Source organism: Sceloporus undulatus, chromosome 9, assembly GCF_019175285.1.
Source record: "Sceloporus undulatus isolate JIND9_A2432 ecotype Alabama chromosome 9, SceUnd_v1.1, whole genome shotgun sequence".
Lineage (NCBI taxonomy): Eukaryota > Metazoa > Chordata > Lepidosauria > Squamata > Phrynosomatidae > Sceloporus > Sceloporus undulatus.
The window spans coordinates 30308847-30320157 of record NC_056530.1 but is presented as its reverse complement, the minus strand read 5'-3'; the positions used below and the strand labels follow the sequence as shown (position 1 = coordinate 30320157).

General features: G+C 46.4%; 1 protein-coding gene and 1 long non-coding RNA gene across 3 annotated transcripts in view; one reads left to right on the top strand and one right to left on the bottom strand.

Annotated features, from left to right (window-relative positions):
* Nucleotides 1–1445: 1445 nt before the first annotated feature.
* LOC121915381 (CUGBP Elav-like family member 3-A) overlaps nucleotides 1446–11311 on the bottom strand; it is a 26742-nt gene continuing 16876 nt past the window's right edge. For both annotated transcript variants that reach the window (XM_042439602.1, XM_042439603.1), the window contains 3 exons: nucleotides 10610–10753; nucleotides 9175–9318; nucleotides 1446–2157 (listed from right to left, as the gene is read on the bottom strand). In XM_042439602.1, coding sequence (XP_042295536.1) covers nucleotides 9191–9318; nucleotides 10610–10753 — 272 coding nt within the window. In that variant the 3' untranslated portion in view covers nucleotides 1446–2157; nucleotides 9175–9190. The remainder of the gene's footprint in view (nucleotides 2158–9174; nucleotides 9319–10609; nucleotides 10754–11311) is intronic.
* LOC121915383 lies at nucleotides 5620–9247 on the top strand. Its single transcript, XR_006100704.1, has 3 exons — nucleotides 5620–6346; nucleotides 7842–8126; nucleotides 9113–9247. It is a non-coding gene; the product is annotated as an uncharacterized LOC121915383 (long non-coding RNA).

Sequence of the window (11311 nt, the reverse complement as noted above, 5' to 3'; positions counted from 1 at the left end):
GAAACAAAATGGATTCATACAGATGGGAGCCTGAGCAAAAACAATGACCTGTATGTAGCAAAACTGGATGAAAAATGTTATGTTGTTGTTGCGCCTTGTCTTCAGGATTGCTAAGTCTTCCTTTCCAAGCGTGGAGCAGCCATCAAAGACCGGGTGCCGTTTTCAGACATTTGAAAAGCTTGGGAAGGTTTGGCTGGGGTAGAGAGCTCTTGAACTCTTTGGGCCAAAACGGCTTTAAGTTGGCCATCAGACAGGTTTGTGAATGTCGGAAAGTTCAGGACGGGAAAGAGGGCGGCACATGGGGCAAATCCTGTTTTTTTTTTAATCCTAGATCTCTCTACTGGACATCTTAAAATATGAGACGGTGGCTTCTTTGTCTTGTCTTTCCATCTCGATGTGGGTAGAGTGACAAATTGAGGTGTGTATGATAGATACCTGGGGTTGCAGGGGGCAATGGTGCCACTGCTTTGTAGTCTTTGCTGCTGTCCCAAACAGCGCCAGGGAAGTGTTTGGGGTAGAGCTTGGTCCCACTTAGCGGCCATTTGAGGTCCCCAAAAGCTGCGCGAGGCTAAAAAGCTTCCATGTCTGTGTTGAGTGAATTTCTCAGGCTCGAATAGGAGCCTTTGGATGGGTATGTGGACATTTTTTCCGATATGAGAAATGCGCTTTCTGCTCTGATGTGGTCCTTTGCCCACCCGCAATGGCTGTGGGAAGGGGACAGGGTTGTGGGAGAAGCAAAGATAGAAGTGTATGGGAAAGCTTTCTTCTGGAGGGGAAAATGTGTAGGGAGTGGATAGTCCCACAACGGGCAAGTGTGTATGGGACAGCGCTGCCAACTTCTTTCCCCATGGGGACTCCTGCTTCTTTAAACTGCTTTACACGTTACATCAGTATGTGATGCCTCTCTGTGTCGGAAAATGGGCATTTAAATTTTTGCACATCTCTGTTTGTTGTGAGTTAAAAGGACGTCACTCCCAAAAAGCGGAAGCATTGCCGGTGACTGCAAACACAAGGGCCGGCTCTCTGACCATTGGGAGACATGATCCCAGGTTGCTCAGAGAAAAATGGGTTGGCTTAGTTAAATGTGGGTTTTATCCTATAAAGCAGTGATTCTCAACCTGTGGATCTCAACCCCTTTGGGGTCGAACGACCCTTTCGCAGGGGTCACCTATGACCATCAGAAAACACATATTTCCTAATGGTCTTAGGAACCGAGACACCACAATGTTATGGTTTGGGGTTGCCACAACATGAAGAAGTGTATTAAAGGGTCGCTGCATTAGGAAGGTTGAGAACCACTGCTATAAAGGATAGGAGGACCCGGGTCCAATCCAGATGCAACATTGGATGAGAAAAGGGAAAAGGGCAAAAGCCATGTTGGGATGCCCGCAACATTCCCCCCCCAGCCCTGTTTTCCAGTATCTAATATAATCCAAACTGGGAACCCTTTCTACTTTTGGATCTTTTCACCTTCCCTGCAACAGGGGGTACTCTTGACCAACATTATATTCCTTTGGGTGGTTAGGAAAGCTTTCTGGCTCAGTCTGAAGGACAGATGAGTGGTCCTGCAGTGGTCTGTACCTATAGCCATACTATCGCACTCCCCTTTGGTGCCAGGTAGTGCAAAGGAACCACACTGGTGGAAATGCGGACCCCAAAGGTGGTTACGTTCCTCTCTAGATTGGCCCCATGTCCAGCCTTCCAAGCTTTCCTATCAAGAGAGACTGTGTTGAAAAAGGATCTCGTCCTCCCAGCTTTGTATCTCTCGATTCGAGCTTCTGTTATCAAAGGATGTTCTTGGATTGGGGGCATCGCTTGTTGACACCGACTGCCCCCATGCAGTGCGCCCTGGTTGTTTTGGGGGGTGCGATGGTGCAAGGATCAAAGTGGAGGCAGTGGCAAGGGAGGTGGTAGGGGTAAGCCTGTCCGATACCGAATTCTTGTTCTCACAAAGACAGAGGAGTGGATCAGTGCGTCTTGAGGATCTTTCGAGCCAGCGAGGAAAGCGTGGTCCCCCTTGGGTCTGGTGAACGAAGTCACTTTCCATGATCTATGGGGACGCAGAAGAAAGCAGGGAGAGGGGGAAATAGGGAGTAGGAAGGGGATAGAGAATCGAAAGGGAGGGACGGGACATTGCTCCTCCATTGAGCTCCAGACCTAATGGGGGAAAAAACAAGAGGGAAAGAAGAGAAGAAGAAAAAAAAAAAACCAGAGAAATGGAATATATTAAACAGTTTTCCTTTCCTTGCTGCATTACAGACAGGGAGGTGCCTGGAGCCTAGGACATGCAGAAAAAGGAGGATGGTTTGGCTGGAATCCTGGGTTCGGTCTCCGGTTCCACCAGTTCTGCCCCTCTGTTTTGTCCGCAATGGGATGGAGAATCTGCCAAATGGTTTAACTTTCCCAAATGTGCAAAATTCCCTTCTCTCGCCTTCCCGTTTTCCCCTCTCCTGCTTTGAGGGGCAACTTTTGAGCACCCCAGGATTCCAGCCGCCGGCCTCCGAGCACAAGGCACCCACCGAGGGTCTTTCCCAAGAACTCCTCCTGCCATGCTGTCCTTTCCCCTGAGGGAGCAGAGAGAGTCCAAGATGGCAGTGGAGGGACCCAGGCCTTGTCCAGGAACCTGACTTACCGGAGTCTCACTTTTGAGATCAAGGAGGGGGCCCAAATCTGTCCTCCGCTTTGTCTGTCTCGCCCTAACTCTGTAGGGCCTGAGAGGCAAGTATTTCTAAATCATAATCGTTTCTTCTTAACAAATTGGTTGGAGGCGGTTCCTACCTCTATCGCCAAAACTTGTTTGACCTTAATGGTATTCTTTTAATCGGCTTCCTTGCCTCTCCACCCTTTAAATTCAGCATTCTGCCAGGCCAGACTGTTAGGTGACCGAAAAAGATCCTTTAAAAATTGCAGTAGTTGTGGGAGCTGGGGTGGAAGGTGGAAGCAGGAAAGATTGACCTGTCTTAATGTGGCTGCTCTTGTTTTAATATTGTAATGCTAACGCTTGCAGACCCCACAGAAGTGCCCTATGGAGCCCACGGCTGAAGGGGTCGGGTGTCTGCTTGGCATCGGCTACAGCTCCCCTGCCCACTGCCACGATGCTGTTTAGCGACTAGAAATACAGACACGCATACGCACCAACGACAACAACAGAAAGAAAGCAAAAACACAGGAGAAAACCCACGACGACGGTGACAAGAACGACGACGACGATGACAAAAAATAAAAGGAGAGAGAGAGAGAGAGAGAGAGAGAGAGAAGCCTTTGGAAGCTTTCAGATTCTCATTTGCGAAGGAGCTCACTGGCCAGGCAACATGTCGGCATGGGGAATCTCAGAGGCGGGAGCACTTGCTGCGGATGGAGTGATCCATTGGGTATGTATGGCGAGCGATGGGGATGGCAGGGAACCCGAAGAGGGTTCCGAGAAGGTGGGAAGTGGTTGTAGGAAGGGGGTGTCCCATGCATAGGTTGGGGGCTGGGCGGGACGGAAGTTGGGGTGAAAGGAGGGCAAATAGGTGGGACAGGCAGGCATGCAATCCAAGTGGAAGAGGACTCAGTTTTGGAGGGAGAGAAGGCCACTGGATCTGTGATCACAGTTCCTCCTCCTCAAGGTTGAAGGGCTTCCCTTTGCCACTTGAGAGAGAAGAGCCATTTAAGGGATGCCCACCTTCTCTCAGCCTCAGGAAAAACCTCCTTGGAATAACTCTTGCCAAGGAAACTCTAGGATGGGGCTGCCATAAGTTGGGATCAGCTTGAAGGCACATATTGAGACAATCCTGGACATGGTTGCATTTTATGGGGGTAAAGTACTGTGGTCTCACTCCATGTGCGTCAGTTCTGAGATCTGGAGCTGAAGGGAGGAGATACATAATAGACACCATGGAAGCAGCCTTTTGGGCACATTTTTGATCCTCTGGATCATATCAGGCATGGGAGAGCCCTTTTTTTTGGAAACAGAAAGGGACTTCTGTTCACTCTGTGTAGTTATAAAAGGGCTTGGGAGGCTAGAAAGCCCCCTTATATTCTTTAATGGGTGTTTGGAGGCAAAATTTTAATTTTTTGTGGGACGAGCACATTTGAGGAGTGTGGCGCTCCAGAGCATCCCACAGTTGCCCATCCTGCCTTCATGCATCCCTTTACAGTGGTCCACCTCCATGTCTAATGTCTTACTTGCCGAAATGTTTTTAACAAGTCATTCCATTTGGGCCCTTGGTATCTGCTGTGGGTACCAAAATCTATGGCTGCTCAAGTCCCATTAAGTAAAATGGGATAGTAAAACAGAGGTACTTATATAAAATGGCAAAAATCAAGCTTTGGGGGTGTTTTTTCCAAATGCATATATATATATTTGACTATTTTCAAGCTGTGGATGCTTGAGTCCATGAATGAAGAATCCGTAGACACAGATGCCTGACTGTTTTCTCCTTTCTGAAAGACAAGCTTGAGTTTCACCACTAGAAATACTCGGGGGGTAGATTTTCGTGGGTGTTTTGGGCTATGTGGCCATGTTCTGGAAGAATTTATTCCTGACGTTTCGCCATCCTTCTGAAGATGCCAGCCACGGATGCTGTTGAAACGTCAGGAACAAATTCTTCTAGGACATGGCCACATCGCCCGAAAAACCCACAACAATCTATAGATGCCGACCATGAAAGCCTTTGAGTTCATTCCGGGGGTAGTTTGTCACCTTTTTATCACAATTTGGAAGATTGGTTGGGAACGTGGCAAAGGGAGAGATGGCCGGGACGGGAATGTGGAAGCGATGAGATGCTGTCTTTCAAAATACATTTTGCCCACAGGATGAAAAGCCACAAACCAACAACCACACAGCACCACCAGCCAAGGCGCCTGAGGAAAAGAAGAAAGGAAAGGAAGAAAGGAAACCATACAGACAAGCAAACACGGCACAGGCAAGGAAATCATATAAATAGATATACAGCCCACAGCAATACGGTAACAACAGTGGATTTAAGGTGACTGAACAAATACAGGTGTTGGAGAAGGGGAGAGAGTAGCGTGTCGGATAGGGCAGAAATGGGAGCCACGGGCAAAGCCCCACGAGTCCAAAACGCAGTTGGGCGTTGGGTTTGGGCGGTTATGCGTGTGTGCATTTGCAAGCATGCGTGCAAGAGTGTGTCTATATGTGTGTATGCGTATGGCGCCCACGGCAAGGGAAAGGAGAGGAGCGAGGGGAGGTGGTACTTCACCAAACGAAAACTACGTTCCAGAAACTCACGGCACATCCAGTTAAAATGCTAGTTCACGCAGACGTCATGCAAAAAGAGTGCAACTCGGATCACATGACGTTTTTGTTTTGTCTTTCCAAATAAATAAGAAGAATAAGAAGAAAGAATACAACCACTGGTTTTGTTCATTCCAATAAGGATGCAACTTACAAGGGGGACGGAGCTAGGTCTCCCGCGACAGCGAAGGGTGGCTTACAACAGAGTCGTCTCAAGATATGTTTGGACCCCTGCCGAGGGAGGCGGGGAGGTGGGCACGCAGCAAAGAAAGAAAACGGGAGTTTGGTTTCTCGTTCAGTTTTTGGTGGGTGTGTAATCCCCTTAAATAACAGATCAATAAAACCAATGCTTCCCCCTTCCCCCTTTGCATTCTAGAGCTTCCGCTAGACAAGGGTTAGAAACAAAGGACAAAAGGAAACAACGCTATCCAAGTTGAGCAGTAAAAGAGACCAAAGTTTTACCTGACCTTATCGAAGTATGGATTTGTGTTGCATTTTTGGCTTGTGTCCTCTTGTTAGTCCCAACTAAAGTGGACTTAATTGAATTTAATGCAACTAGGGATCCAAATTCTTCACTGCTTTCTCCCCAAGGACGCAGTGAGTAATTTTTGCAGTTTCCTTCCTCAAAGTCTTGCAAAACCACACAGTATTTGAGGACCATTTGGAGTTTGGGTGCCTTCGATTCAGTAGTTCAACTGTAGTTGGAACTAACAATAGGATTTATTGACAGCTTTAAAAAGTGGGACTTGATTTCTTGGCATGGATAATCATGGAACTAGATCCTCTAATCGGCCTAAAAACTAACCTGGCATACTCTTCGTCTTCCCCCAAAACAGTCTGGACTATGGTTTCCAGCTATGCTGGGTTGGCCAACACATATGACAGGACAAAAGCTATGGGGAGGCTATTGAAATAAACTCTAGAACTACCCAGTTCTAACATCCTATTTCTTTGCTTTCAGACTACATAAGGCTAAATGTGTCGGTGCCACCTAAGAACCCGTCCGTGTGCCAATGTCCTGAATGGTTGGCTTGTCCATTTCGCAGCCAAGACATGAGAGAACCAAACGTAGAAATCTCCCAGCGTGACCTAGGTTGGTGTTTTAAGGTCGGTGTTATATAATCCCAGTGTTTCTTAAGATATATCAGGTGAGGGACTGACACTATATTTATGCCCATGGGCTGCACTAGTCCTTTTCTTTCCTGGAAGGTCACTAGGGACCTTATCATTACCAATTCATAGGTTCAGGTACTGGCACATATGCATAGGCCACCGATTTTGAGTAGCACTGGTGCAGTTAATCGGGTCCTAAGAAACATGGGTCCAGAACCAATTCATCTAAGAAATGATCTACTGGATGATTTCAGAGCCAGTAATGCTTGTATGCACCCTGACTCTTAGTTTTGGATCCCTCAAAATGTCGACGGGGAATGAAAGGGATTGAGAACCACTCTCTGGTTTTGCAATCTATCCAGAGAACTTTGTCCTCCAATGTCCCCCCTTTTCGGGCACCTGGGCTCTCAGTCTCTCCAATTGGTTGTCAAGCTGGCCACTACTGCAGACACTGCCAACATAACTATGCAGCTGTAGTAAGTGGCGCAAACTACTAAAAGGATCTCTCTCCCTGCATTTCCAGCTTCCTCCTTTTTGCTTAGGAACCTCCCAGGGCTTAGAAAGCACTCTGGTATATATACCTAGGACCATGGAGTTAGCTGTTGTCCTCAAAGGGTTCAGAGATGCTGAACCTGCAAACTTGAAGAAGAGCCCCGGCTCAAATAAATATCCAAAGCCACTTGTCCAGAAGTAAATATTTTAGAAAACCTTTTTATTTGGCAATAGATGTAGCAGCGTGACCTAAAAATGCTGTTATACCTAGGGCTGATTCGGATATATTTCTTCAGAATGACATAGGCTGTGGGCATAAGTCCTTGAATTACAAATGGATAGATTTGTTGGGTCTTTTCAAAGTTCGGTAAAAGTTCCTTTTGGAGACGGCAATGCCCAGAATTTCTCCAGGTGGAAAAATTGTAGAAGTTGTTATCCCCAAAAGGAACATTTTCTAAGCACTAGTTCTTATATATATAGATTACAAACTGCCTTGAAAAGAAAGCTGCAAATGGTAGCCGTCGCCTCAGACATTTCCTACCCACACGCGAAAAGGAACAACCATGTTGGAGAATTTTTGGCTCATCACAACATTTGGTCTTTCCATCCCTACTGCCTTTTGGTATCACAGTTCAATCCCACTTTAAGTATCATGGCTGTATCCTATGGAAATTGGGAGTTTGGTGCCAGCAATGTAATCCTAGTAGCTCAGGAGAGTGGAACTACAGAGGTCCAAAGATTCCCATGACATTTAAAGTGGTATCAAAGTGCTGTAATTCTGTAATGGAGATGCACTCTGTCTTTGTCTGGTTCATCTCCTGGGTGCTTTTGGGATGTGGAGACCTTCTGCGAAATACATCCAAACAGAAACAATTACAGAAACGTCTCCGAATTGTTAAGTAGAACAGAAAGAAAACCTGCCTCCCCATACCTCACCACTTCTAGACTTTTCCTTTTTAAAAGAGCTGTCTCTCTAATGGCCAAAATTATATTTTAGGAACAAGAAGAGTCGCCCTGGATAAGCCTCCTTCCCAAAACACCACCACCAACATGGAAGAGAACAACAAAACGCAAAAAGGACCATGGGTGTTAAGAGAATTCACGTCAGGAGAAATCTGATGTCAGACTAAAGATGGGAAACACAGACACGAGAGAACGAGACGGTTAATCGGGACAAAGGCACGTGACAGACGGACATTTCTGGACTCTTCTCCACCCGACCCACTTCCCTCCAATGCTTTGCTGCTGAGTCTCACCCCTGGGGCAACAGGGCCAGGTCTGGGTGAGTGGATTTACTTGGGGAGAAGGGGAATGAATGCCACTATTCGGGACTCTTAGATATGGACTACCTTACTTTGGAGAGAGATGATTTATTGAGATCTAAAGTGGACCAAGTTGGATGCATTCCCTCCAAGTGTCCCAATTTTTCAGGGACATTCCCAGTTAATCCTCTACCGTCCCACTTTTTCCGCTGCTTTTAAAATGTCCCGGTTTCTCTCTCATCCCACTTTCCTTCTTTGTCCTTAGCTTCCTTTAGTTGCTGTAGACTGAGTTCAAGGGGCAAAAGGGGTTATTAACTGGGCAGAATGGTGAGAAGAAGAGGAGCCAGAGTCCTGGCTCACGCAAAAGCAAACCTCTGCAGTAATATTTTAGTCATTTTATAATCTTGCTTGTGGTTTTAGATTGTGAGCCGTAGGCAGACTTTTGTTTCTATTTTTGGTTGTGGTTTTCTCTCCTTTGTAAAGCGCTATGCAAAGCTTACGGCGCTATACAAATAAATGTACTACTACTAATAATAATGTAGCCTCTCCTAGCATGTCTGCTTTTCTTTATTAATACCCTTTTATATTGGCGCCACTGTCTGATGTTGCTTTTGGCCATCAATTCTCCTTCCGTGCCAATCGTAGAACTACATACAGGAACAAAGCGAGAACTAAAAGGCATTGATAACTTGTGGTTGTATAGATTTTTGTGGGGTTTTTGGGGCTATGTGGCCCTGTTCTAGAAGAGTTTATTCCTGACGTTTCGCCAGCATTTGTGGCTGGCATCTTCAGAGAAGGCATTGTCGGAAGATGCCAAAGCCACAGATGCTGGCGAAACGTCAGGAAGAAACTCTTCTAGAACAGGGCCACATAGCCCCAAAAACTCACAAATGCTGGCCATGAAAGCCTTCGACTTCTCAGTGAAATGGTGACAGACTTCCTGGAACACGCTATGCACAAAAATGCTCAGTTTCTCCCTCTGTGTTGTGTTTTTCTCTGCCGACAGCCCAGCCGTGGCTCCGGCCGACTTGAGCCGTGGGCCATGGGACCGAGGGAGAGGGTGCCCACCTGATGGAGCGCCAGTTCAGTACGGCCGGTTGGCGTCTTTGGGCCGCTTCAGCTGCACCTTGAGCCGCTTCATCCCAATCTGGAAGCCGTTCATGGCCTGGATGGCAGCCTGAGCGCTGGCGGGATTGTCGAAACTTACAAATCCTGAGGAGGAGAGAAAGGAGATCGAGCAAAAGGGAAGGCAAGTGCCTGCTAAGATTTCACAGACTGAGCAGGATGGAGATAATATATCTTCTAATCCTCATGTTGGAAAGTTATGAAAGGAGTAGGAGGACGCTCTACTGTCTTATATATAACCTTATTATTACCAATTCATAGGTTAAATTATGCAATGCTGATTTCTGATCATTATTCTTACTTCTACAAGACTTAGCTGACCTGCTTAGTTTACTCCATTTGTGTATATTGTTAGTTTTTGGATAAGAAGTGTGCCAAATCTTGTTGAACTGCTCTTCTTCTCCCTTTTTTCATGATGCAAGACCATCTTTCTGTTCCTTCCATTTTATTTCTGCCTCTGCTACCAACTTTTCCATGAAAGACATCGTTCCCAGGAATGCATCGACATTGTCAACAGAGGTACTGTATATATTTGCATTACAGCGAACTGTGATACAAAAACAGGTCTGTTTTGTGTAATTGGGTGTAAAACCCCCAAACCTGTTTGGTTTCACGCAGGGCTTGGATTTATTCAGTTTATACTCTGGGAAAGTTATGTGTATAGATTTGTTCCTACGGTGAGTGGAGTAGGTTAGGATTGAAAGCTGGAAAGGACCCCACAGTTCATAATATAATCTTTCAACAAGGGAGTTTTTTCCATGTGGACACCATTGAAATGAACAGGGGCCTTCTGGCTAAATCCAGCTTTATTTCCATGGGATTACATTCACCATTGAGAGAAGTACACTCATCCCTCCATATTTGTGGATTTGATTAAGATATTCTCCCTAGGGATATCTAGGTCCTCCAGTGCAATGATATGGTCAACTTTAACTAAAGGTTGCACTGAAAGACCTAGAGATTCCTAGAGGGAATACTCTACTAGGCCTTTGTAGCTCCTCTGGTGCAACTCTATAGTCAACTTTAACTAAAGGTTGCATTGAAAGACCTAGGGATTCCTAGGGAGAATACTCTACTAGGCATTTGTAGCTCCTACGGCACAGTTTCTATGGTCAGTGTCTGTCGGACGTTGACCACAGAGTTGCGCCGGAGGACCTAGAGATTCCTAGAGAGGTGTCCTCGCATGTAAAAACATATTGTTTTTGTTATTTCTGGTTTTTCCATATTCACGGGGGTCTGGTGCCCCTAACCCTGGTGAATACGGAGCGACAAGTGTATTCCCAAAATAGGTGAAAGTGGTACCCAGCTGCTAGTAAAGGGGGGAACGTTCCACTCCAGCCATTTCCTCCTTCCCTCTTCTCCCCATTGCGACCCATACCAAAACATTTGCTCTGGTTGGTGGCCCGGTCCACGAAGACTTTGGCGGAGATGACGTTTCCGAAGGGCAGGAACATCTGCAAGATCTCCGAGTCCGTGAACTCTTGCGGCAGGTGATAGATGAAGATGTTGCAGCCCTCAGGACCTATGCAAGGACGGCCAGGAAATAAAAACACAAGGGGGAACAGGGGGAGAAGCGTAGGCTGAGAATGGGTTTGGAACTAACGGAGTTGGGCCAGGTCCCTTGCAAAAACCAGCTTTGACATTTCTGTTTCGTGGCCGAGGCGAAAACGTTTAATCCCCTTCCAATTTGGCGTTAGGTCTAGAGCAAGAGTGGGCAACTGTGGGAAGCTAGGGGGCTGCTTCGGTCCTCCAGAAAACCTCGGAGGACCCTACCCGCCTCAACACTGCACTCGCTGCTGTGAAACAAGCTTTTAAAATGTCCTCTAGCAGATACGGGAGGCATTTTCATCACGTTTGTGGTCCGTTTTAGGTCCGAGAGGGGCTTCGTATTAACATCGGGAAGTGAACGCGACTCACTCCCTAGTTCAAAAATAGTCCTCTCTCATGGGCATAAATTACTGTATATACTCATGTATAAGTCGAGACGTTTTGATCCCAAAATTGACCCCCAAAATTGAGTCTCCTTATCTATGGGTCAATGTAATACTGTACTTTAACTCTTTATTTAATAATAATAATA